This window comes from Bos indicus x Bos taurus, chromosome 13 (genome assembly GCF_003369695.1).
Source record: "Bos indicus x Bos taurus breed Angus x Brahman F1 hybrid chromosome 13, Bos_hybrid_MaternalHap_v2.0, whole genome shotgun sequence".
In the NCBI taxonomy this organism is placed as follows: Eukaryota; Metazoa; Chordata; class Mammalia; order Artiodactyla; family Bovidae; genus Bos; species Bos indicus x Bos taurus.
In genome coordinates, this window is record NC_040088.1 from 28,365,288 (window position 1) to 28,391,607 (window position 26,320).

Sequence of the window (26,320 nt, forward strand, 5' to 3'; positions counted from 1 at the left end):
GTCATCCTGTTTCTAGAACCCTTAAACTGGAGAAACCCCAAGTTTCTGCCTCCATGGCACCCCTTGTCTACTGCCCTGTACAGCCTTTCCACAAATCCCAAGGGAGGGATCCCACTCAACCATCACCTTGTCTTAGAGCCTGGTGAGGAGGAGCAGAAACGAATGCTCCAGAGACCCAAAGTGAGCAAGTTCCCTAAAGAGCTATCCATACACCTAAAAGATGCATTCACCTCTGAAAGAAAGGTTAAAAAATAGGCAAATTTATTGTAGGACACTTGGACAGTATGGATAAGTGGAATGGAAACGCGTATGTATCCTTTTGGAAATCAGCCATGATTTGAATTTAAAAATCGTTACAAGCAAAATTTCATTTCATCATGATGCCTTCTTTTGTTTCTTCTTTTCATTTTCTTCTTTTTCTTTTTCAATCTCAGCAACGTATTTCTCAATCTCTTCAGGATTTAAAATCTACCAAAGGAACAGTGTATGGTTAGCCACACAAGGTGCCCCCAAACCTAAGTCCCAGATGCCCCCTCTGGCTGCTTCTACAGGAGAGCGAAGCCACATGTGGCTGACCCAGGGGACAAGCTGGAACCGATGTGTAGATAGTCAATGTGGGAATGCTTGCTTTTCCACTCATGTGGGGACCCTTGTAAAGAACATTTCTTGGCGCTAGAGCAGTTCTGAACGTGCACTGCCCCCGGCCCTGACCACTGGGAACGCACCCAAAGAGAAGGACAGCAAACCAACTTGGTGATTACCTTGAGGGGTTGATCTCGCCTCATGACAGCAAGCTCTATGTTTTTGCCACCTGACTGAACCACCTTCAAGGGGAGAAAAGAGCATCAGACACCTCACCCACCTTGACCAGACTTGGTGCCCTGTGAACCTGAACCCAGAACTGCTGCAGAAGGGGAGGGGTGGACACGGGGTGCCCCGGCTGCACACTGACGCGGTCCTGTGGGGTATCTGCACTCCTCGATCCTGGGACAGCTGGACTCAGGGCCCTGCCAACTGCTCGCAGCCTACCCCATCACCGAGGCCTGACGCCTGGGCTCCAGCCTAGCCTTAAGCTGTAATCCCCCTCTGCCTCTTTGGCTTCACCCCCAGCACCTCCAAGGTCTTGACAGAGTCTAAGACCTCACAGCTCCCATCCATTATTCCCAGTTCTTCTAATTCTGACTCTAGCAATAGCTTAAGCCTCAGAAAGTCTGAACTCTAGGCCAACTTAGCCACTTTGGTACCCTGACTGCCCCAGATGTAGAAGGAGCTGACAAAGCACCAAAGTGGTGCCTGGTGGTACCATGAGTGCCTGCGCCTCTCCTTGTTGCCTATAAATTAGGCTGTTCCTTTCCATGCTGTCCATTCCCCAGGCCAAGTACCACCACCACCATAGTATGGGTGTCTTCATCTTGCCCAGGTTTCAAACACAAACTTACTTCCAGAAGGGCCTTGATAACCAGCTTAATAGTCAGATCATCTGTTTCAATGGCTTCGTCAGTATAATTCTTCTCCAGGAATTCACGCACTGACTTGGCACCCCGGCCTATAGCGTTGGCCTGAAACAGGGATGTGCGTTACATGGCACAGAATGCAACTATCCAGAGCCAGCCAGTGCCACCCTGCTCCTGCGTGCTGTGGAGAGGCAGCTGGGCTGGGGGAGGCCTTGCCCCATGGCTTCTTTTTGCAAAGGGCTATTTGGAGTTGGTGCTCATGCCCACTAAGAATGGGATTCTAAGGAAAGACACACGGGCATCTTATATACGCCACGTGTCCTTAGAGCTCACTGTCCTTTGCTCCCAAACATCAACACTGAACAACTTCCTGGCTTCCACATCACAAGTGTCATGAGCACACGACGTGTGTATGCACACATCCCTCTACAGGATGAAGCCGGCTCAAGGTCCCAACAGCCTCCAAAACTGCTTCCAAAGGCAAAACAGCCCCAAGCCCCTTTCTTGCCAGGGACTCACCTTCCAGGCATGGTATGTGCCCGAGGGGTCAGTCTGATAGAGTCGGGGGGTGCCATCAAAGTCAAAACCCACAATGAGGGCAGAGATGCCAAATGGCCGGCGCCCGTTGCTCTGCGTGTAGCGCTAGCGGAGAAAGAGACACAGTGACACTGCAGCCTCCACATGGAGGCTGCCCAAAACCCACTGCGAATAAAACACACCATGTTCCAAACACAGATTACAACAAAAGGATGAAAATAAATTAAGCCCATGTTCAGGTTACTTGTAATTCAAGTGAAAAATGAAACGAGCCCATGGTTTTTCAGCATTCCTCCTTCCTGTGCTACATTTTCATTCTTAGATCAGAACTGCATCACGGAACATGGCTGGGGTTCCTTGGAGTTACTTTGACAGCAGACACAATCTGGCTACAGACCAGGTTCACAAGTGACTAAGATTTCACCAAGGGCAGGAGTGGCTTTTAGCCCCCTCACAACTGTCTGGTGACTGGTCATTCAGAACAAGACAAAAACTACATCGTGTCCCTCCAGAAATGTGAATGTGGACTACTCCAGGCCACTAAATAAGAACACCACAATGCCACTGAAAAGGATACACAATAGTAAAAGTGCAGATGAGGAAGTCAAGGTTAGGACTGTGCCTGTAGAACAAGTGCAGTTTCCCGATTTGCCCACAGAGATGTCCCGTGGCAGGACGCCCCAGGACACAGCTCATCACCAGAGCCGAGCCACAGCAGGAACACCCACCTGCTTCAGACTGGCGATATAACGGGTGATGTACTCCACGGTGACCGGGTCCTCTACGGTCAGTCGGTGGCTCTGGCATTCCACCCGGGCCCTGTTGATGACTATTCTTGCATCAGCAGTGAGGCCTGCAAGGATCACAAAGACAATGCCCCCTAAGCCATGCCTCACCCCGGCAACTGTCAAGGATGGCGCAGACCACATGCATGGACAGCAGATAACCTTGGGCAGGTTCTAAAACCAGTCCTGAGAGGCAGCACCAAGGTTACTCTGAGAGCCCCACAGTGGAACCAGCAGCCTCTGTGAAATCCTCTGAGAAAGCTGACTGGTTAAGGAGCTATGGGTGCTAGGCTACACACTAAGTCTTTGACAAGTCAATCTCCAGGGGAACCAGGATCTTCCTGCTGAAGGAGGAAATGAGTGAAACCACAGAAGTCCAAGAACACTGCACATCCCGAGAGCAGGGCGCTATCCAGCTCTCCCCCCTTCATAGGTACACGGCTAACTGTGGACAGCTGACCTTTCTCCTGACAGCAGCAATGAGGAGACAGCACAGCTCTTCTTTTAGGAACTGTTTATTCATTTAGACCCTCTGCTTCAGCCTCCTGGGGAGGATCGTACCCCTGAAACTGAGGCCAGCCCTTTTCTTAAAAGCCAAATCTTTAAATGATTTCGGTTTAACCAATCACATGCCCCCCATAGCCCTTTCACTAGGTTAGCCTCCAGACAGCCATTCTTCCAAGACATAGGAACACGGTGCTGGCCCCAGACTCACCGGCGAATGCCATGCAGACATTATCATCCAGCGCACAGATCTTCCGCACTGTCCTTTCATCCTGCAGTTTGGCCACTGACTTCTTCTCCACACCAAGAACAACAATGTCTTTTCCTCGAACACCGACCTTCAATAAATATCAATGGGGCACTTACGAAACTGACCAGAGGTTTTGCCACCAGAGACACAGCACTAAAAGCAGATGTGTGAACACCCTTGGGGGGGGGGGGGGGGCATGCACACCCTGCAAACTGTGGGTCTCGATCCACTTTTGGGAGAGCTAGCCCAGGCATCACCATCTAGGCACCTAGCCTTGTGCCTTAAAATACTGACATGTAGTTTCAGTTACAAAACAACTAAGGAATAGCTGCTATATAATCCATGTGTTTGTGAACATGTGTCATTTCAACCCAGTGAATCAGAGTCTCTGTAAAGCTTGAGCATGAGTCCCTAACAGTGAAGTCAGGTGTTTCAAAAGCAGTGTTGCTGTGATTATGAAACTGTACCCAAGTCCTTCCCTCTTTCTCCTGTGCACTTTTTTTTTTTTTTCCTTCTTTGATTATACCATCAGGCTCAAGGGATCCTAGTTCCCAGACTAAGGACTGAACCTGGGCCACAGCAGTGAAAGCACAGAGTCCTAACTACTGGACCGCCAAGGAACTCCCCCTTCTGCACTTTTGAAACCAATGTGCACAGCAGTGGAGAAATGCCTGGTGTGGTATCAGGTGAACAACATATCAACTATTACTGGGATGCCCATGGCTCTGCTTATGGCTGACACTATAGCAGAAAAAAAGATGTTTTAAATACATGGGGGGAAAAAACCACACTGGCTGCCAGTTAACCCACTCAAAGCACAGCAGACACAAACAAGACAACCACTTGTAAAAGCAAACTTCTCTCAGTTTGGACAGGATATCTCAGCCTTGGCCCTACAGGCACCTGGGCCAGCTAATTCTTCAATGTGGGGGCCAGGTCTGAGCCCTGTTGGATGTTTAGAAATTTCCATGTCCTGTGCAAAGAAGCACCGGGTGGCAGCCTTTCAGATTTCAAGGAGCTTTCTCATAAACTGTCTGCAAAGGCCAGGCCCAGAGGCAGCAGAGTCAGGGCAAGCAGAGGCAGACACCTGCTGGCCCACGGTGGAGGGGTTATCAGGTGACATTCCCCCCCTCCGTAGTCTTCAAGCTGAGCTGAGGTAGGTCAGAAAGTGGATTTGGGGGCCTTAATTTCGAGATTCATGAAATAAAAAATACTTCAAAATTCACAGAACCGTGTTTTTTCTCTGCCTACTCAGGCCTCTGAAACACTAAATGATTAAGGAAAAAAAAAAAACCCCACAAAAACCCATCATCCAATTTGACCGATAAACTCACAGGTATCTTAAAGACAACAGGTATTCACACCTGAAACAGTGGCCTAAATGACAGACCGCTCAGGTGCGACGAGACCCGAGTCGGGGGCAGGGTCCAAAGGGCGAGGACTCAGCAGTAGGACCCAGGAGGGAGCCTGCCCGCCGCGCCGGCGGCCCGGGAACTGCAGGGCCGATGCGACACCGGCCGCCCTTTGTTCTCGACATCGCCCTGGGCCTGGAGGGCAACTACTTTCTGGGGGCGGGGGACGACAGGGAGGGGGGAGTCGGCTACCTGGGAGCTGTCCAGACTCCGTCCGCCCCAGCCACCTACTCCCTCAAGGAGCGCCCGGAAACTAGCTAGGGCCGAGCTCTGCGTCTTAAGTTCTGCGCCCTCGCACCGCCCCAGGCCCCCCAGGCCTGCGCGGGGGCCCCGCCAAGATGGCGTCGGCGGCAGGCGCGCGCTCGGCTCCGGACACGGCGCGGGGAAGCGAAGCCCGCAGCCAGCAGAGCCCTTGTCGAGGCACCAGAAGCCCCGCTCGCCCGTACGCGGAAGCCGGCTCCCGGAGAGTCGCCCGGCCGGCCCTCGCGACCGCCGCCCTCGGCGCTCCTTTCTTGCAGCGGCGCCCCAATCCCAGCTTCCGTGTGCGCCCCAGGCCACCATGCCTCCTTGGGCCCCGAACCACCGCGCGCCAGCGAGCGTGGCCCCCGGGGAAGCGGGTCGGCGAGACGCACCCGGGCCCCACCCAGCCGCCCGGGCCCCTGCCGTCCCCCGCGCCCCGCCTCCTCGCTCACCGCGGTCGAGCCCTTCTTCACGGCCTCCTGCGCGTACTCCACTTGGAAAAGGTGGCCGTCGGGCGAGAAAACGGTGATGGCGCGGTCGTAGCTCATGCCTATGGGACGACGCGGCCGGGCCCGGGAAAAGCGCACACTCACGGCCGCGCAGCCGGCGATTCACGACGTTGCTGCGCCGGCGCCACGCGCGCCCGCCCGCCCCCGGCGCCCCCGATTACGCTACCGGCGTAAGGCGGCGTCCCGGGGCGTCAGGCGGCGCCGGGCTGACGTGCGCGCGCAACGGGGCGGGGCCCGGCTGAACCACCAGCAGCCGGGCGCGGGGGGTGGCGCGGCGGTGGCGGGCCGGGCGCGGGGCGCGGAGCGGTCTCCCGGGGGCGCCTTGCGGGGCTCCGCCTTGAGCTGAGGCGGCGCACTAGATAGGGGCGCGACGGGCTTCAGGGCAAAGCGGCAGCGGCGTGGCGGACGAGCCCACAAGGCGGCTCCCCCCCCGCGCCCCCCGCCCCCCCAGCGACTGCGGAGAATGAGCGCCTCCGGCTGCCGATCGCAGCCGGAGAATAAACCCCAATGATCTAGGGCTGATCCCGCGCCCGCTACCATGTCGGTGGCTTTCGCGTCCGCCCGGCCGAGAGGCAAAGGCGAGGTCACGCAGCAAACCATCCAGAAGGTGGGCTGGGGGCCCCGGACTGCGGCACGGGAGCTGCGGGGTGCGGGCGGGCGCCGGGCCGGATCGAGGGTAGCCGGCGGGCGCGGGGCGCGAACAAAGCCGGGGCGCAGGCGACCGCAGCGACCCCGCCGGGGCCCCGCGCGCGCTTGGCCGCCGACGTGCGCCAGTTTGGGCGGGGGCGAGCGTGGGCCATGAGCAGGGCGCGGGGCGGCCCGCGGGGTGGTGTCGGCGGATCCAAGCCGGGAACGACCCTGGGCCACGCCGGGCACGGTGGGGACCCGCAGCTTTCTAGACCAGGGGCCGCGGGCAGGGGCGCAGGGTGGCAGAACAGACTGCCTAAGGGGTGGTGTCCGAAAGATGCTGCTCGCAGGATGGTATCCTCGGATCCAACCCGGGATCGACTGCGGGCTGCGCGGGCACAGTGGTGACTCACCATCTTTGGGGCCACAGTCCGTGGGTAGGGGTGCAGGGCGGTGGGACCAGGCGCCCACCGAGTGGTGTCCGCCGGCCATCCCGCGCGCACAGGGGATCCGCTTCGCTGGCGAAAGCGGTGGCGCTGCGTGATGGGCGGCCCTGGCCCCTACGCGCACCTTGACTGGTCGAGGGGCGCACGGGGCGACAGGAATAGGTCCCAGCGCCCGGCCCCTACCGCCCCCTTAAGTGCTGGCACTCCGAGGCACAAAGGGGCGCATCCAGAGGGTGGGACGCAGTTCCAGTAGCCCCGCAGCCCTTCAAGGAGCGCGCTACACCCTGGGGCCGACCTGCCGGCCAAACCTTGCTGCCCTTATTCGCGTGTCAAATTGTCTTTCAGCGTGACACCTAGCCAGCCTCTCACCTAACAGAAACTTTACACATTCGCTTTACAGCCTTGCCCACGTTCTTTAAGTTCGGCCTTGTGGTTTTCTAGAGATACCTTCCCGTTGGTTTGGGGCACCTTTAACAAAGCCTTAAGTTGTGAAAATGAAGATTTCAGTTTTCCTATTGTTTTTCCTTAGAAGAAAAGCTCAGAAGAAAGAGAGTGTTAGTCATTCCCGCTTGAATTTTTTTGATGTTTTTGACAGCTATGTTACTTTCTTTTCTAACCTGCGGTCCTCTGCAGTATGCCTTGGTTTCTGTGAGCCTGTTTTTCCCCTGAGGGGATTCACTTTGATGGCCGCGGCCCTTCTTCCTTGATGACCTGCGGGGACCTGGTGGACTTGTTCTCAGTCTCTTGACTGTTTGAGACGACTTTTGCCGTGACTGGTTTTGACAAACGAGGAGCCTCATAAATGCTAAATGGGGAAGAGAAGACTTAAGAAGCAGGAGAAATACAGGTTTAAAAGTACAGCATTCTTATTTGTCTGGTTAACCCTTATGGGGTGCTTACTGGCCTTATTCTAAGGGCTTTGCAGGTCTCAACTCGTTTAATGTCTTGAGTTACTATCATCCCCATTTTACAGATCAGGAGACAGGTATAGGGAGGCTGAGTGCCTACTGGTACACGGTAGAGCCAGGAGTCACACCTGGACAGCGGCTCCAGGGTCTGCCCTGACAGTGACACTCCATGTCGGACTCTTGGTTGGGCAGAGAGTCAAGCATGTGACCCAGACGCACATGTTGGCAGCCCAAGGGGCTCTGAGGACCCTGGTTTTTGGAGCTAAGTGTGACGAGTATAGTCACTGTTCCTAAAGCTGCCTTGGCGTCAGCATTCATCCAGTTGTTTGCACTTTGCAAGTCTCTAGGCAGAAGTGTGTGTTTGAGCACTGCTCCCAAACATCAGATCAGAGAGACTGCATCGCAGGGCAGAAGGTCTGCATGCTGACCGTTGGAGATGGGTCTTCGGCTTAGGCTGTCATCTGGTTTGACCTTTTAGGGCTAGCAGTCTGTGTAGTCACCTTGGTGTTTTGTCAATGCATATACGCAGGGCTCTCTTACTGGTATTCTGAGAGGGCATCAGAGATACATGTTCTGCACTCATATGAACTGTGTCCACAGTATGTGCTCATGCTCAGAGCGTTGAGAAAAAGCCAGGGGTTCCTTGGAAGCCTACTTGGTAGTGAGACAGCAGGGAGTACACTCTTGTCCTTTGAGTATGTTTGTACAGGAGCTTGCCAGGCAAACTCCTACTCAACCTTCAAGGCCCCACTTGGCAGTTATGTGGTGAGTCCAGCATTTTGACATGTCACTTGGGCTCCCAAGTTTTGTGTTGCTGACCTGTTCTTGTTGTGTCCCCAGGCTGGCACAGTGTCCAGCACAGTCAGTGCCTAGCATGTGCTGGAGCATCTGTGACCCTGGTCCCATCAGTCGAGCGTTTGGGACGGGCAGTTGTAGTCACTTCCTACAGCCGTCATAACAGATTACCACAAACAGGGTCATTTAAAACAGCTGCAATTGATTTTCTTACAGTTCCAAGGGTTGGAAATCCAAAGTCTTGGTGTTTACAGTGTTGCTTCTTTTCTGGGGTTCTGAGGTAGGATCTGTTCCAGGCTTTTCTTTGAGTTTCTGGCGATTGCTGGTGGTCCTTGGAGCTCCTTGGCCTGTAGACGCATAATCCTGACCTCTGCCTCCATCTTCACCTGGCCCCCTTCCTATGTGTCTGTGTCCAATCTCCCTCTTCTCATGAGGACACCAGGTGTGGGATTTAAGGTCCGCCCTAATCCTTCTCTGTTGGCTCAGATGGTAAAGAATCCGCCAGCAATGCAGGAGACCTGAGTTCAATCCTGGGTCAGGAATATCCCCTGGAGAAGGGGATGGCAACCCACTCTAGTATTTTTGCCTGGAGAATCCCATGGACAGAGGAGCCTGATGGACTACAGTCCATGGAGTCAGAGTCAGACGCAACTGAGCAACTAACACATTAATCCATGTGACCTCAAATATAAGTTGATTACTTTCCCAAGAACCCTATTTCCAAATAAGGCCATGATCCCAGATACTGGGAGTTAGGACTTGACCAGGTAATTTTGAGGGATGCATTTCAACTCCTAAAGGAGGACACATGGGGCAGGGGCGTATCAGATAGGGAGGACCAAAGAGTAGGGATAGTAAGGGTCTTAAAGGTTGAGAGTCACCAGTGGTCCCGCCTGTGGTCTGCAGGGAGCAGAGCAGGTATTGTTCAGTGGCTCAGTCATGTCCGACTTTTTGTGACCCTGTGGACTGCAGCATGCCAGACTTCCCTGTCCTTCACCGTCTCCCGGAGTTTGCTCAAGCTCATGTCTGTTGAGTCAATGATGCCATCCAACCATCTTATTCTCTGTTGCTGCCTTCTCTGCCTGCCTTCAGTCTTCCCCAGCATCGAGGTCTTTTCCAATGAGATGGCTCTTCGCATCAGGCACCAAAACTGGTGGGGCTAGAAGGGCCAGCCTGGTTAGGGGTGCCTCAGTCATGCACTCAGTAGTCTTGCTTGCAGTGACCAAGCATAGTGTGAGGGGAGGTGCAACCCAGGTGAGAACCATGGGGGACATGATTTGGCCAGAGGGTCTGAGCTGGAGGTGGGCAGTGTCCCCAAGAAAAGCCAGTGACTCTGTACCTGGCCAGCTGACCTCTAGGCCAGGACCCATCCTGAACTGCTCTTTCCGGCTGGGGACCAAGACCATGCTCTGGGTGTCACTGGTGGGGGTTGGGGTGCCGCTGTCTCCACAGCCTGTGTGGCTGTACCTTGGCCGACGTGTAGGTGCCTCCTTGCTGCTTGGCACATAGTAGTTGCTTAAGAAATGTGAGTTTTATCATCACTGTTTATATTGGTTTCCTTAGCTTGTTTCCTCAGCTGAAGAGCAGGGGTAGCATCTTGTCCCTCTGCACCCGAGCACCTTGTGCGGGGGAGACAGGCTCTGTAGAGCTTATGGAGGGGTGGGCAGTTGGCGTGTTTGCTGATGCGGGTCAGGCATGGGAGAGAGATCAGCAGGGTGGCTGCCCAGCCCCAAGGACCTCAGTGCCCAGGGGCAGGGTGGGGGCACAGGGGTAAGGGGTGACCCATTGTCGGGGGAGTGCTCTGTGCTCTCTCAGACCTGAAACTTGCCTTAAAAATGTAGGCTAATTCATGGGGGAGGTAGATTGGCCATTTTAAAATTCACAACTGAGAGGGTCTTGGGGACTCGGAGCCTCCTGTGAACTTTGCTGTTGATCATCTCAGGCAGTAATTATTGAAAGCACTTTCACCCCAGTGAGCAGAGGCCTGAGAAGGGTCTCCCGGGGTGGGAGTGGTGGTGTCCCCTCACTGTGGTCTCTGGGACCAGCCCTGGGTGGGGAGGCAGGGTGCTGCCCCTGAGCACACCTGAACCTGTGCTATGGAGGCTCTGAGTGCAGCCCCTATAGGTGTTCTCAGGGAGGGAACAGCTACCGCTTGGCCTCTGCCCTTCTGCCCAGGCATTGCCCCAACCCAGGTGTTGTCCTGGGAGCCCCCTGGTGGAGGATGGAAGCCTCTGGATAAAGTACAGGCCGCACCCCCCGCCCCTCCGCAATCCCGCCCCTCCGCAATCCCGCCTCCTCAGGGCTGTGTCTCTCTTGCAGAGCCTGGAGGGGGAGGGAGAGGGAGGCAGCCAGGGGCCCTCTGACACTCACTCGCAGGTGTCCCCACTGTGCTCTGCCCGTGGCCCCAGCCCTCTGCCCCAGCCTGCTCCCCAGGCCCGCGGGCCCTGTGCTGGGAGTTGGATGACAGCGTCTATGCGGTCCCCAGGCTTTGAGTAGAAGCTGCCCTCCCCTGCAGTGAGGGGACCTAGCACTGGTGTCCCCAAGTGGCAGGACCTGGGCAACATCGGGCCAGTCTGGACCGCCTGATCTGTGGTGGGCACCATGACTGTGTGCCCTGCTGCGTGAACATGACAGGAGTCAGAAGGCTCCAGGGCGAAGGTGCTGGATGTTTGTGCAGCTGAGGCTCCTGAAACGTGACCCCAACCCCTTGGCCAGCACGGCTCCTGAGCAGATGGGCGACTGCGCCGGGACTGCAGGGCTGGTGATGGCAGTGGGCGGTGGGGTCAGCAGTGAGAGTGGAGCTATGGCAGCTCACAGCCCAGCGCCGCCACCCCCAGGCCTCGGGTTCCTTGTTTTAAGGAAGATGACATGGTTGGATCCTTTCAACTGCATTTGTGGTAACACATGATCATCTGGTACAGGAAGGCAAGTCACCTTGTAAGTAAGTGATGGTCTCAGCCTTTTGATGGTATTCTTGACATTGAGCAAAAGCGATAAGTATATTCTGAAGGGCAGGTGATCCCAAACTGTAGGAATCCAGGGTCCTGTGAAGAGGGAAGGGAGCCAGGCTCACAGGGGCGGAGTGACAGTGACTGAATAATGTGGGGACCCCACATCCTTAAGGAGGATGGACATATGTTTGTAGCTGCGTGCACGTTAACATGGATCACAACAAACTGTGGAAAATTCTTAAAGAGATGGGAATACCAGATCACCTTACCTGCCTCCTGAGAAATCTGTATGCAGGACAAGAAGCAACAGTTAGAACCAGACGTGGAACAACAGACTGGTTCCAAATTCGGAAAGGAATACGTCAAGGCTGTATATTGTCACCTTGCTTATTTAACTTATATGCAGAGTACATCATGAGAAATGCTGAGCTGGATGAAGCACAAGCTGGAATCAAGACTTCTGGGAGAAATATCAATAACCTCAGAAATGCAGATGATACCAACCTTATAACAGAAAGTGAAGAGGAACTAAAGAGCCTCTTGATGAGGTGAAAGAGGAGAGTGAAAAAGCTGGCTTAAAACTCAGCACTCAAAAAACTGAGATCATGGCATTCATCCCATTACTTCATGGCAAATAGATGGGGAAACAATGGAAACAGTGACAGACTTTACTTACTTGGGCTCCACAATCACTGAGGACAGTGAAGTCACTGCAGCCATGAAATAAAAAGATGCTTGCTCCTTGGAAGAAAAGCTATGACAAACCTGGACAGTATATTAAAAAGCAGAGATAACACTTTGCTAATAAAGGTCAGTATAGTGAAAGCTACGGTTTTTCCAGTAGTCATGTACAGATGTGAGAGTTGGACCATAAAGAAGGCTGAGCACCGAAGAATTGATGCTTTTGAATTGTAGTCTGGAGAAGACTCTTTGGAGTCTCTTGGCCATCAAGGAAATCAATGCAGTCAGTCCTAAAGGATATCAACCCTGAATGTTCATTGGAAGGACTGATGCTGAAGATGAAGCTCCAGTTCTTTAGCCACCTGATGTGAAGAGCCTACTCACTGGAAGAGACCCTAATGCTGGGAAAGATAGAAGGCAGGAGGAGAAGGAGATGACAGAGGACGAGATGGTTGGATGTCATCATCGACTCAATGGACATGAGTTTGAGCAAACTCCAGGAGATGGTGAAGGACAAGAAAGCCTGGCATGCTACAGTCCATGGGGTTGCAAAGAATTTGACACAACCGAGCAACTGAACAACCACAACCATGTTAACGTGCCTTACCACGTCCTTAGGGTCTGAACACACGTGTCAGACACAGAGGGAGGACCACAGGGCGGGGCCAGCCCTCCCAAGGACACCATAGGAGTAAGGTTTGGGGTTTTTTGAAACCCACATATCCGATTCACCAATTCACCCATCAGGCAGATGTTTGTTGGAAGGGGTCCTGTCAGCATCCATCAGCAGGGTCTGTGGCCTGGGGGCTCCTAGTTATCCTCTGGGGTGGCTGGTGGCAGCTGCCTCTGTGCTGGCAGGAAGGAGCCCTGATGGATTAGCAAAATGTTTGCCCTGAGAACCATGGTGGGAGGAGGGTCAGCTACCCAGGGACACTTACCCAGTTCTCCAGTCGTGCCTCCCACAGCTCAGATGGCTCCCAGGAGTTATCTCACGTGGAGTTGGCCCCACATGTGGAGGCGTGCGCTGCGGTCTCTTGCAGCCACAGAAGCCTCTGAGTACCATGTGTTTGTTTTGTGGAATTCTCTGGTGCTTAGGAAATCACGAGCGGGGAACTTTGTGGCTGAGACAGGGACGGTGGGAGACCAGCGGGACGGAAATGTTCCCCGTGTGTGCACAGTGGGCACGGGGAGATGCTTCCAGAACCAGCTGAGGTTGGCTGGAGTGTCAGCCAAGGGTGGGGGTTTGGAGGCCCACCCTCCCCCTGGGCCTGCCTGGACTTCAGCACATCCGTGAATTTCTTCCCATCTCGAGGGCACAGCCTTTGTTAATTACAAGAACAGGCACAAGGACATTGTGAAGGGTCTTTCTGCCCATTGTGGGGTGACCTGATCCCCCCTCGGCAGCAAGTTTCAGGGCTTCCAGGTCCCTCTGTGCCCCTATTCCAGGGTTCCCTGATGGCTCCAGTCCCTGTACCCTACTCTCTTGTGGGCTCAAGGACCCCTAGTTCCTCCCCTTCCCAAATTTCTGATATCCTCAATCCCTCACCCACCCAGTCAGGACCCCACGTGTGGCATCAGTGGCGCCCTGAGCCCGACCCTGCCTCATCACCTGTGTCCTCACCTCCAGGCAGCCCCATGGGCAGCAGAGTGCCAGGTCAGTCATCACCTCCCTCGAAGCCAGGTCCAGTCCCTGGTAAAGCCTGTGGTGGATTGTCACAGAAACAACAGCTGAGTGGGGCCACCCCAGCTCTGAGCCTGTGTTCCCACCCCTACGGCAACCCCGGGCTTTCCTTCGTGGTGCTCTGACCGCTGAAACAGCGGCCAGCACAACAGAGGCTTGATGAGACCTGTGCTCTCTGGCTACCCACTGGGGCCTGAGACCACCAGGGTGACCACGTGCCAAGGAGGCCCCACTGATGCCAGAGCTGAGGCCAGGAGAGACCTGTGGCAGACCGCCCCGACAGCCCAGAATCATGAGATCTAAGAAGCCACTGTTTTCACCATGGGGCATGGGGACGTTTGTGACACGCGGCAGGTAACAGCTGTGCCCTGTGTCCCATGACCTTGGTCTCGTTGGCCTCTGCAGTCCATCCAGGCTGAGGTTCAGCAGGTCACCCTCTGCTGGGCATAGGCTTCCCCCTCCCCCAGCCGTTCCATGGTTCTCCGTCTCCACCACATCCTCTTCTGCACGTTCCTAAAACTTCTGTCTCTGCTTTCGGATGTGCCACACCTTTGCCTGGGCCGTCCATGCCACTCAGACTGCCCTACCTCCGTCTCCACCTGTGTGTTCCTGGTCATCTTTCCAACCATGGCTCAGACATTGCTGAGTGCTCCTGGATCCCTGCTGTCAAGATCACAGATGACACAGCCGCCTTGTGGCACCAAGCAGATGTGTGCCCACGGCCAACTCGCCCTGACTCCGGCCGCCTACTGCCCACTCCCATCGCAAGCAAGGGTGGGGTCTGGCCACCTCCTTGTCACACTTACCTGGGTCTAGGATAGGCCTTCAGAGATGGGATCCCACCATGACTTGGCAGTCGTGGCCCTCAGTGCTGAGTGCCAGCTTCTCCAAAGGGTGTTGCCACCTTCTCTACTGTCTACCCCAGGATTCTCGCCTCCAGAGGCCCTGGGCCATGCCTGGCACTTGAGTTTCAGCTCTTATATTTCATGAGTCTCCAACTCCTTTCTCTGTGACATCACCTGCCCTATCCCCCTGAACCTATGGAAAACCAGGCTTCCCAAGAGGGCAGAGAGCAAGGGGCATGCCCTCTGGTGCAGGAAGACACAGAATCTCCTGTGAGAAAGCTCAGAAGACAGCAATAAATATGTGAAATAGATTGTTAATCCCCGTCAGTGTAAGTGTTGTCTTTATTTTTCAACTTTGTATTAAGGATACATACTTTTTAGACACACACTAGGTAAAGAAAGGGGCTTCCCTGGTGGCACCGTGGTAAAGAATGCCCCTGCCAGCACAGGAGATGCCTGAGACAAGCGTTTGATCCCTGGGTCAGGAAGATCCCCCGAAAGAGGAGATGGCAACCCATTCCAGTATTCTTTCCTGGAGAATTCCATGGACTGAGAAGCCTGGGGGGCAACAGTCCATAGGGTCGCAAAGAGTCAGACACAACTGAAGCAACTTAGCATGGGCACGCTAGTAGGAAAAAGAACAAGTGAAGCCCTGGGCCCACCCAGCCCCGGCAGTCCCAGACTCTTCAAAATTACCTTTCACACAACATCGTAAATCATTTATACTCCAATATAAAATAAAAAAATTTTTAAAAGAAAAAGTTAAATAAAAATTTAAAAGATCCAAAAAAGAAGCTTAAAGATAATAGAATCATCTTTTAAATGGTAACAGTAACAGATGCCTCTCTCAGAAATTTTAATAAACATATAGGGAATAAGGAGGAACTGATTCACAGATAACCACCATGTAGTTGGCAGGATATGAACCTGCTCAGGGAGACCCCAGTGGATTTCCAGTCCATCAGAAAATATCAGGGCTTCCCTGACAGCTCAGTTGGTAAAGAACCACCTGCAATGCAGGAGACTGCGGTTCGATTCCTGGGTTGGGAAGATCTGCTGGAGAAGGGATAGGGTACCCACTCCAGTATTCTTGGGCTTCCCTGGTAGCTCAGCTAGTAAAGAATCTGCCTGCAATTTGGGAGACCTGGGTTAGATCCCTGGATTGGAAAGATCCCCTGGAGAAGGGAAAGGCTACCCACTCCAGTATTCTGGCCTGGAGAATTACATGGACTGTATAGTCCATGGGGTCACAAAGAGTCGGACACGACTGAGGTGACTTTCACTTTCATAGGAAATAAAATCTGTTTGTAATCTCCAATCTGGAGTGAGCCAGGGTTGCCCTCTGGTCATTTACTTCTTGTTTTAAGGTTAGATTTTACACTCATCAAAACCACACCTGCACGTAAAGAATCAAGTCATGCTGTGGGGCTTGTATTAGAAATTTGGGGTCATTCTTCCACCCCCATGCTGGTTCCCACCTCCCAGCAGCACCACTTGCCCTCACCATTGCTAAACCAAGTGGCTGCTTCTTGAATGATCTTAGCTTTAAGCACTGTCTGTTGACTCAGTCCACGCACAGCCTGGAGGCTGAAAGTCTGAGACCAAGGTGGTGGCAGATTTGATTCCCAGCGAGGACCCGCCCCCTGGTTCGTGGACGGCTGGCTGGCCACCTTCTTGCTGTCTTCATCCCAGAGGAAGCTCTGGTGTTGTCTTTTTCTTCTCACTAGGGCAGTGATCTCATTATGGGGGCTCTGCCCCCATCACTTTATCCAAACCTGAACACCTCCCAAAGGCACTGCCTCCAGACGCCATCACATTGGGAGTTAGGGCTTCAACACAGGAGTTTTAGGGGGACAGCAGATACTCAGTCCCTAACATTTGCTTTCACATGAAGATGATGGCAAAGGGGGTCATGGCTCATTTTCGTGCTCCCTCTTCCACCACACACAAGTGCCCCTATTACCCCAGGATGGTCCCCTGGTGGTTGATCCACCTCTGGTTGTGATAGTGTAAATATTGTTCCATGCACGATCTTGTGTGTGATCATTTTTCCTGTCCAGTCTTTTTTTTTTTCCCTTGGAGTTGGCAATCTCACTTTCTTTTAAATCATTTCTCACTGCTTTATCCTAGACTTTCTCCCAGTCGTGGAAACCTCAGCTCAGGTAATCTGTCAGGTTCATGGTCTCAGGGCTACTCTTCTTGGGCCTCTCTGGGTCTCCCTCCACCATGGTCCCCATTCTTTAGGCCTCTGTGTTGGTCTGAGATCTTCCCCTTTTGCCATTTGCTCCCTTGTTTTATGGGACCACATCATTTTACAGATCCTGAAAAAAGATCTGTGGGACAGGAACCTTTAAAAGAATTCCCATATTCTCTTCCCCCTGATTTCCCAAGTTAACATGTTGCCTCATTCGCTCTCTCCTCCTCTCTCTGCCCCCCTGCCCTGTGTATAAATATTATTTTTGCCAGAATCATTTGAGATTTGCAAACTGACTTTTACTCCCAAATGTCCAAGCATCACTTTCCTAAAGACAAAGATATAACCACAGAACAGAGATGGGAATGTGGGAGCTGACATGGACATGGGACTGTTATCTGGTCTGTAGACCTAATTCTAATTCCCCATTTATGCCAAAAATGTGCTTCATAGGAAAAGAAAATCCCAAGTCATGTATATTCAGTTTGCCAGTAAGGAATTCTTCCATCTTCGTCTTTAAAACTGACATTTTGAAGATTATGGGTCAGTTGCACTCAATAGGGCTTCTGTGGTGGCTCAGATGGTGAAGAATCCACCTGCAATGCAGGAGACCCAGATTAGATTCCTGGGTTGGGAAGATCCCCTGGAGAAGAGAATGTCAACTCACGTTAGTATTCTTGCCTGGAGAATCCTCTGGACAGAGGAGCCTGGCGGGCTACAGTCCATGGGGTCGCAGAGAGTCGGATACAGGTAACACAGACACATTGTGCTCAATTAGGGTGGAAGATGCCTTTTCCTTTTTGTGTTAAGAAAGTGTATTAAGTCTCCCTTGGGATTGGGTTGTTGCTCCCCAGGATATTTTGGGATTGCCTCATTTCTCCTCAGAAGTGCCCCTTCAGGATCTTGTTATCTCTCCTGAGAAGACACCCCTCAGTCACTCCTCTGGCAGGCACTGTCAGGATTAGGTCATCACCTCTATAAGTCTCCCAGGCAATTGGTCGTCTCTCTTCAGAAAGTCTCCCTAAGGATCAGGTAATCCGTCCCACAAAGTATACCTCAGGATCAGGTCATTCTAACTCTGATAGAGTCTCTTAGGACTCATAAACTCCCTCAGATAATATGCCTCAGGATGTCTTCAATCCTCAGGAAGTCTCCCTTCAGGTGGGCTAATCCCTCCTGATAGTGCTTCCCTCAGGATTGAGTCATCCCTCTTTTGAAAGATTCCCCATTGGCTCATTTCTCGTCCAAAAGTCTCCCTCAGGGCCAAATAATTCTCCTCAGAAGGTCTCCCTCTGGATCCAGTCATCCCTCCTCACAAAGTCTCCCACAGGATCGGATCATTCCTCTTGCAAGTCTCCCTAAGGATCAGATCATCTTTCCTCCAAAGGCTTACCCAGGATCAGGTCGTTGCTCCACAGGAAGTGTTTCAAAGATCAGGTCTTTCCTCCTCAGAAGATCTCTGTCAGAACTGAGTCATCCCACCTCAGGAAGTCTCTCCCTGGGTCTGATTATCCTCATCAGAAGGTCTCCTTCTGGATCAGATCATTCCTGCTCTGAAAGTCTCTGTGAGATCTGGTCATCCCTCCTGAGACCGTATCCCTCAGGATCCCAAAACTCATCCTCAGATAGTCTCTCTCAGGGTTAGGTCATCCCTGCTCAGAGTCTCCCTGAGGATCAGGTCATTCCTCCCCCAAAATATCCCTCAGAGCAGGTCATTCCTCCCCCAAAATCTCCCTCAGAGCAGGTCATTCTCTTCAGAACGTCTCCCTGGGAGTTGGGTAATCCCTCCTCAGAAATCCTTTTCATAGATCAGGCTGTCCCTCTTTAGGGAATCTCTGATTTGGGGTGTTCCACTTAAGAAAGTCTCCCTTACGATTGGGCCATCTCCCCTCTGGAGTGTCAACCACCTCAGGATCAGGTCATCCCTCCTCAGAACGTCTCAGTCAGAACTGGGTCATCTACCTCAGGAAGTCTCTCCCAGGGTCTGATTATTCTCTTCAGAAAGTCTCCTTCAGCGATTTCCCAGGTGGGCCACTGGCTAAGAATCTACCTGCCAATGCAGGAGACATGGGTTTGATCCCTGGTCCAGGAAGATGGAGCTGCTAAGCCTGTGAGACGCAACAACAGAAGTTGGCCTCTGTTACGCCCATTTCTTTGCAACCCCATGGACTGCAATGCACCGGGTTCCTGTCCTTCACTATCGCAGAGTTTGCTCAAATTCATGTCCATTGAATGGGTGATGCTATCTAACCATCTCATCCTCTGCCTCCCTCTTCTTTTGACTTAAATCTTTCCCAGTATCTGGGTCTTTTCTAATGTGTCAGCTCTTTGCATCAAGTGACCAAGGCATAGGAGCTTCAGCTTCAGCATCAGTCTTTCCAATGAATATTCAGGGTTGATTTCCTTTCAGATTGACTGGTTTGATCTCCCTGCTGTCACAGGGACTCTCATGAGTCTTTTCTAGCACCACAGTTAGAAAGCATCAGTTCTTTGGCGCTCAGCCTTCTTTATGGTCCAACTCTCACATCCATACACGACTACTGGAAAAACCATAGCTTTGACTATACGGACCTTTGTCAGCAAAGTGATGTCTCTGCTTTTTAATACACTGTCTAGGTTTGTCATAGTTTTCCTTCCAAGGAGCAAGTGTCTTTTCATTTCATGGCTGCAGTCACCATGCACAGTGATTTTAGAGCCCAAGAAAATAAAATCTGTTGTTGCTGCTACTTTTTCCCCTTCTGCTTTCCATGAAGTGAGATAGTACCTTGTTTTTAAAAAATCCTAACAGTGTAACATTTTCTCATAGTTATGAGAACTACAAAAATGTTCATAATAGCTGGTTAACATCTCATCCTATGGTTTTCCTGTCATTGCTTAAGTTATCCCAACATTGAGCACTTAGCGTCCCCCCTTTTCTGAGCAGGTAAGAAGGATGCTGAAATGGATTTATGCTTCATGTGAAGCGTGTGACCGTGGGAGAGGATTCTGCCCGGCAACAGGAGCCTAGGAGGTAGAGCCTGTGGTGCCTTTTAGGGGCAGCTCTGAGAGGGAGAGGACATGGCCTTCTGTGGTTGTTTTCCTTTCTTAATTAATCTGGGAAGGACTTCCTGGGCAAATGGCAGGGATGCCCAGTCCCCCTGGATCTAACAGCCTGCCTGCGCTGGGCTCCGCAGGCAGCCGTGCCTCACAGCGCCCCCTTGTGGCTCCCCATCTCGGGTCCGCTCCTCCGCCGGTGTGGCAATGGCAGAATTTGGCGCATCATCTCTAGGTTGGCAAAAACAGCCCAGCAAAGAGGAGGAGGTTGTAACAAAAAGCCAAGCAAGAGAAACCAAGCCCAAAGGCTCAGGGGCTGAGTGGGGAGGGCGAGGCCCTCAGTGCTTGGGTCCCCCATCTCCGCCCCACGTCCTGATGGGAAGTGTCCACTCAGGGCCTCCTGGTCGGTCTCTGGGAGCCCCTCCCATACTCCCACGTGGTGACCTTTTTTGCAGCCTCTGTGGCCTCCTGGTCTCCAGGGCTACCCCAGGTGCTGTCCCCAAGTGGCCATTTTGCAGAATGCTCCCCCAGGCATCCCCACCACACGGCCATTACTTGTGGGTCTCACGTTCTCCAGACTCCAGTCAACCCTCAAGGACCCTGGAAAACAGGTCCTGCAGGCTGTGGGTTTTCCTCTGCAGAGAGAGAACCTGGGACCTGTCTGGGTGGGGCTGGGTGTGATGGAGCCTGGCCCTGCAGGGCTGCGGGCTTGGCCCAGGGATGTGGAAAGTGCTGGGCGCTGGCTCGGGCTGTGAAGGGGCAGCTCTGCTGATGGCACCACTGGGCCTCATGAGCTGTGGGATGGTGCCCTGGAGCCCCGCCAAAGACCACTCGAAAACACACCGTGTTCCCGTGCTCACGTCTGCTTCTCCTTCAGATGCTGGACGAGAACCACCACCTAATCCAGTGCATCCTGGACTATCAGAGCAAGGGCAAGACGGCTGAGTGCACCCAGTGAGTGGCCGCATCGCCTGCACCCCTCCCAGCTGCCTCGGGCTCAGTGGCCTGAGAGAGTGGGGCCTCGGGGTTAGCTAAGCTGCTGAGTCAGCTCCCCCTGGGTGGCTCCCCACGGAGAGGTGGGCGGGTTTGGAGGAAAATGCGAGTGTAGGGGAGAGTGGACCGCTGTGGGGCCCAGGGCTGGGTGCAGAGTGAGCTCACGAGCTGCTCTCTTAGATGCTGTTGCCTCTTCGAGGTCTGGGGTATCAAGTGAGCCCAGTGCCAGGGTCCACCAATGAGGCTCGCCCCCTGGCAGACCCTCCTATGTCTCCCTGGCCCCCACATCCCTCTGACCCACCTCCACCTCCATCCTCTGAACAGACTCAGTGGTACCAGGTCGGGGTATCCCTCCCCACCCCCGGCCCTTTCTGGATTGCAGAGCGCTGTGCCACCTGCCCGTTCCCCCCGCCCCAGGGCTTGGCTGCAGGGCTGGGCAGGCTCCTCCCCTCACCTATGCCCCCGCCTGCAGGTACCAGCAGATCCTACACCGGAACCTGGTCTACCTGGCCACGATCGCAGACTCCAACCAGAACATGCAGTCTTTGCTGCCCGCCGTGAGTGCCCACCAAGGCTTGGCGGGGGGGCGGGTTGGTATAGACACCATTGGTCCAAAGCTGTGGGGCTGCTGTCTGGTTCAGATCTGGGAGATGAGGGTGCCCGGGTAGGTAGGGGGTCACTTGGAAGCTCCATCTTCAGTGATCAGAGGTGGGCCTAGGGGTGGAGGAGGAGCAGGGCGCCTGGCAGCCTGATACTGTAGCACAGGACAGGCTGTGCAAGGGCTCAAGGCTACCAGGGACAGAGACCCCGGCCAGCTGAGACCAAGGAGGGTGGTGGGGAAGGGTGTGGAGAAGGTGAGGTGGATGCAGCTGGGGCTGGTGAAGCAACTCCCTGAGTCCCAGGAATGGGGGGCCCAGCTTTGAACCTCAAAGTGTGTGTTGAAAAGCTTGGGAAATACTTGGAGTAGCATTTCTGTCTTGGCCTGAGCTGTCCAGCTGTATGAGAGTGGTGGTCTGTCTTAGAGGCTTTGCCAGGCAGCCAGCAAATGTGGCTGCAGGTCTTGGGGTGGCTGAGTCCCTGGATGAGATGGTCTAGAGGCTGTTCTTCGCGTTAACTCTCCTCCCGGTGACCTTCCTATTGCCACAGCCGCCAACGCAGAGCATGACGCTGGGCCCAGGAGGGCTGTCCCAGAGCGGCTCGGCCCAGGGCCTGCACTCGCAGGGTAGCCTCAGTGATGCCATCGGGGCCGGCCTGCCACCCTCCTCCCTCATGCAGGCCCAGATCGGCAATGGTGAGCAGCCCCGGCACGCTGGGCTCGGGTTGGTTCCGGGAAACAAGCGGGTCACCGACTGGGCTCCCGAGTGGCTGGTGCTGCAGTGGAGACCCCCTCTTCCCAGAGGCCCTGTTGCGGGCACACATGCGCAGATGACACGGGGGGGTGGGTAAGGCCCTTGTTGCAGCCCCAGATTGGCTGCGACCCTGAAGATCGACATGCGTCACCTGGTCACATGAGTGCACAGGTGTCCTGTCCTTGGGTTGAGAGTCGGTAGCAGCCATTGGGAAGGTTGATTAATGTGATGGGAAGCAGGCCGTTTCCTTCTCTGGTTGCGTCCTTGACCGTGGTCAGCCTCCCCCCTGCACAGGCACCTGAAGGAAGCTCGGGTTGGGGGGGTCTTTCAGAGCCGGTCTTCCGTGGGTTTCACACCCCGTCACCCCCGACAGGTCCGAACCACGTGTCCCTGCAGCAGACGGCGCAGAGCACGCTGCCCACCACCTCCATGAGTATGTCAGGCAGTGGCCACGGCTCGGGACCCGGCTACAGCCACTCAGGCCCTGCCTCGCAGAGTGTACCCCTGCAGAGCCAGGGCGCCATCAGCAACTACGTGTCCCGGGCCAACATCAACATGCAGTCCAACCCAGGTACTGCCCTGTTCGGCCCATGGCCCCCTCCTCTGGCAGCTCCCCGAGGGGCGGGGCTGGTGGGTACAGGCCTGGTGGGTCGGGGCCTTGGCTGTTCCCACGGCAGCTTCAGGGGAGGCTCTGAAGGGTGGTGGCATGCCCCACCCTACCCTGCACTGGGAGGACAGGGAAGGGCTCCCACAGGCAGGAGGCAAGCAGGGCATGCTGAGGAGTGGCGGGAGCCCCGCCGGGCAGCTTGGGGCCTTGAGCACTCAGGAAGCGTAGGGTCCAAACTGGGGTGCCCCATGAGTTTCAAAGCTTAGACAGAAACAGAGGGTGTGAAATTACTCCTTGCTTCTCGTTATGTTAATTACATACTGAGAACAACCTATTTGGGATATATTGAGTCAAATAAAATGTTGCTGAAATAGATTTCACCTGTTTCTTTTCAGTCTGTGATGTGGCTCGCATATCTTGTGCTGGACAGTGCTGCCTGGAGGGTCCCGAGCAGGGGGGCAGGAAAGGACAGGCAGGCGGGGCCCCCCAGGGCCCTTTGAGGCTACCGTCTGGGGAGGGCAGGGCAACAGGCTTCTCTGGGACCAGCAGGTGGGAGCCGCGTTTCACATTTTATAAGTCGCCCAAAGGCACTTTGGCAGGAAGGGTGACGTGGCCCCATCAGGGGGGCCTTGTGGAAGCCGCAGCCTGGGGTGAGGGTGCAGACTGGTCTGGGGGTGGGGGGGCACCACCGGGAACTGCTTGGGTTACGGGGTCTGTCGTGTTCCCCAGTGTCCATGATGCACCAGCAGGCAGCCTCGTCTCACTACAGCGCGGCGCAGGGCGGAAGCCAGCACTACCAGGGCCAGTCCATGGCCATGATGGGCCAGAGTGGGCAGGGGGGCGGCGTGATGGGGCAGCGGCCCATGGCGCCCTACCGGCCCTCCCAGCAAGGTGAGGCCGCCCTCGGTACAGGGAACCGGTGGGGGGAGGCCCGCTGTGGGAAGCCCGGCTCCTGGGGGCTGGACATGCAGGGCCCCGTGTCCCCTGGGTGGGCCCCGTGTCCCCTGGGTGGGCCGTGTCCCACTGAGTGGGCCCGTCAGGGAGGTTCTGGGGCTCGGGGAGGTGACGTCAGCACTGTCCCCCCAGGCTCGTCCCAGCAGTACTTGGGCCAGGAGGAGTACTACGGCGGTGAGCAGTACGGCCACGGCCAGGCCGCTTCAGAGCCCATGAGCCAGCAGTACTACCCCGATGGTGAGGCCCACTTCCTTGGCATCTGTCCCCACTCCCCAGTTGTTCCCAGTTCAGTCCCAGTGCCCCCGCCAGCAAAGCACCCAGAGTCCCCTTTGAGGGTGGGGGCTGGTCTCTGCTGAGAGAAGCTTCCTGCACTGGGCTCCCTGGGGCTGGGGGCACAGTCCTCTGAATGGATGGACATAAATGTCTGAAGGATGGCCACGAGCTCATGGTGAAGTGCCTTCAGGAAGGTGACGAACCTGAGCCAACTGTATGTCCCGTAACACCCACCTCCCAGCTGCTCAGTTACACCTTCTGCAGGTTATTTTCCTTTTCCGTGTCACCGTTCCGGCATCTTTAAAATCAGGATTTGTGGAGATGGCTTAAAGTGACTGCAGAGGACAGGTGGGATTTGGGGAGGACCCCATGCAGGGATGTGTGACCAGGTCAGGCAGTGGGCGGTGGGGAGGTGGCCAAGACCAGAGGGGTCACGCACTCCAGTGGGAGCCGGCGGCGGGATGGTGACCACATAGTGACATTAAGAGCTAATGGACACATGTGTGTCAGACATGGGGCACCAAGTATGCCCTGTAAACCTTGGCTTGTTGGCTCCAGGAGCAGGTAGCCGTCTGCACTTTAAAGGAACCTCGGCTGCCAGACAGCAGGAAGAGCCCCCACAAGCTCCGTCTAGGACACAGGACCCACATCCAGTGGCAGGCCATCCTGACCTGATGGCTGAGTCCATGTGGTCTTTCCCGGGACTGGGAAGCCAGGACCTCTGCTGACTGCTAGGTGCCCCGTTTCCTTGCAGGACACGGCGACTATGCCTACCAGCCGGCATCCTACACAGACCAGAGCTACGACCGGTCGTTTGAGGACTCCACGCAGCACTACTACGAGGGCGGTAAGGCAGCTGGCTGTAAGCTCCAGGCCTAATGTGCACAGGGCCTGCAGAAATGGGGCAGGTGCTGATAGAGCTGCCAGGGTGATGTCACCAAACTGATTGGGTGCCAGCTGGCCCTGGAAAGGACTTCCTGCTGCCCCAAGGAAACCCTGAGAGGAGAAGGGCCACTAATAAGCTCATGGGTGATGGGATCAGGGCCCCCAGTCTGCTGGTCAGGAGTGGGGACAACGTCAGGGCTGCCAGTGGCCCAGGAAAGAAAAGAGGATGCGAATGGAACAAGTGACTAGAAAGTGTGACTTTTGGGGTGACCTTTTTTAATTGTAAAAATACGTAATGTTGCCATTTTAGCTGTTTTTAAGCGCACACTCCAGGGGCACCAAGCACGTGCGCGTTGTGCAGTCACAGCGTCGTCTCCAGAGCCTTCGTCTTCCTGAGCTGCCCATCTGTCCCCAGGAAACACTCCCTCCATTTCCCCTCCCTCTCCGGGGAAGCTGGCTCACCTCCTCCTCAGGAAGGGCCCCACGCTGCTCACCAGGGCGGGCCTGTCAAAGTCTCAAGTGCAGTTTGTACCCTCGCTTTGGGTTACAAGCATCCCCCTCCATGATTGATGAGGACTTTGCTAAGACGTCCAGTGACTTCTTTTAGGGCAGGTGTGGCAGACGGCATGGTTTCCTCCTGGATCTGGAAACGTTTTGTTCCACCTGGTTAGTGACCCCCGCACAGGACCACACACGGTACTGGCCACGCCTCAATGGGCGGCCTGCCTGGTCTTTTTTAGCTGGGAGGTGGGGGTGTTTCTTTCAGAGGAGTGGTCTGTGCCCTGAGAAAGGCAGGGGTGTTGGGTGGGGGTGGTAAGAGGTGGCTTGAAGCTGACATGAAGGACTTTCCCATAATTAGCTTTGTCCCCCAAGGGAATGAGGAACCTCAAGAGACACAGGTGGCTGGTCCTGGTATTGTTCACAGGAGGCAGGCGCCCTGCAGGTTCCCTGGAGTGAGAGGTGCCAAGAAGTGGCCCGGGGCACAGCAAACCCAGATGGGTGGGACAGGGTTGCTGTCGGGGCCACTGCAGAGCCCTCCATGGAAACCTTGACGTCCCACTGGCATTTCCTCTCCAAGAGGTTTACAGGAGCAGAGGCTGGACACAGCCAGTGTCCACTGTGGCATGTCCAGGGCACTGCTGTGGCAGGTCCCCTGGGTCACACCAGGTGTGCAGCACCAGGGTGTCTGGATGCTGCCTTCTGTGTAAAACAGCGAGTGCTAAGAGCACACCCACCCACCATAAACAGACGAGAAATACTGGGGACAGCGATGGAAGTGACTCGGGGGTGATAAGGCCAGGCTGGGCGGGTGGTGCAGGCGGGCCCTGGGCCTCTCCAAGGTGGACTGGGTTTGTTTTTAGATTTCAAATTGCATCAATGTATCTGTCCATTTAGAAGTCAAACTTC

At 54.8% G+C, this 26,320-nt stretch overlaps 2 protein-coding genes across 4 annotated transcripts in view; one reads left to right on the top strand and one right to left on the bottom strand.

Annotated features, from left to right (window-relative positions):
- Positions 1-238: 238 nt before the first annotated feature.
- PSMA7 (proteasome subunit alpha 7) lies at positions 239-5,876 on the bottom strand. 3 transcript variants are annotated; one of them, XM_027559072.1, is made up of 7 exons: positions 5,635-5,876; positions 3,492-3,618; positions 2,720-2,844; positions 1,974-2,096; positions 1,440-1,559; positions 762-824; positions 239-468 (listed from the first exon to the last, which is right to left on the bottom strand). In XM_027559072.1, the coding sequence occupies exons 1-7, from the start codon at positions 5,728-5,730 to the stop codon at positions 376-378; spliced, it is 747 nt and encodes a 248-aa protein (XP_027414873.1). In that variant the 5' UTR covers positions 5,731-5,876; the 3' UTR covers positions 239-375. The 3 variants fall into 3 exon arrangements, with proteins under 3 accessions (XP_027414873.1, XP_027414871.1, XP_027414872.1); XM_027559070.1 differs by lacking the exon at positions 5,635-5,876 and adding an exon at positions 5,135-5,518; XM_027559071.1 differs by having other exon boundaries at positions 421-824.
- Positions 5,877-6,053: 177 nt separating this feature from the next.
- Positions 6,054-26,320, top strand: part of SS18L1 (SS18L1, nBAF chromatin remodeling complex subunit) — a 28,275-nt gene continuing 8,008 nt past the window's right edge. Inside the window, exons 1-8 of the mRNA XM_027559075.1 lie at positions 6,054-6,298; positions 20,730-20,806; positions 21,318-21,402; positions 21,992-22,136; positions 22,568-22,765; positions 23,531-23,692; positions 23,888-23,992; positions 24,783-24,875. Of these exons, the coding sequence (XP_027414876.1) occupies positions 6,230-6,298; positions 20,730-20,806; positions 21,318-21,402; positions 21,992-22,136; positions 22,568-22,765; positions 23,531-23,692; positions 23,888-23,992; positions 24,783-24,875 (934 nt within the window). The 5' untranslated portion in view covers positions 6,054-6,229. The remainder of the gene's footprint in view (positions 6,299-20,729; positions 20,807-21,317; positions 21,403-21,991; positions 22,137-22,567; positions 22,766-23,530; positions 23,693-23,887; positions 23,993-24,782; positions 24,876-26,320) is intronic.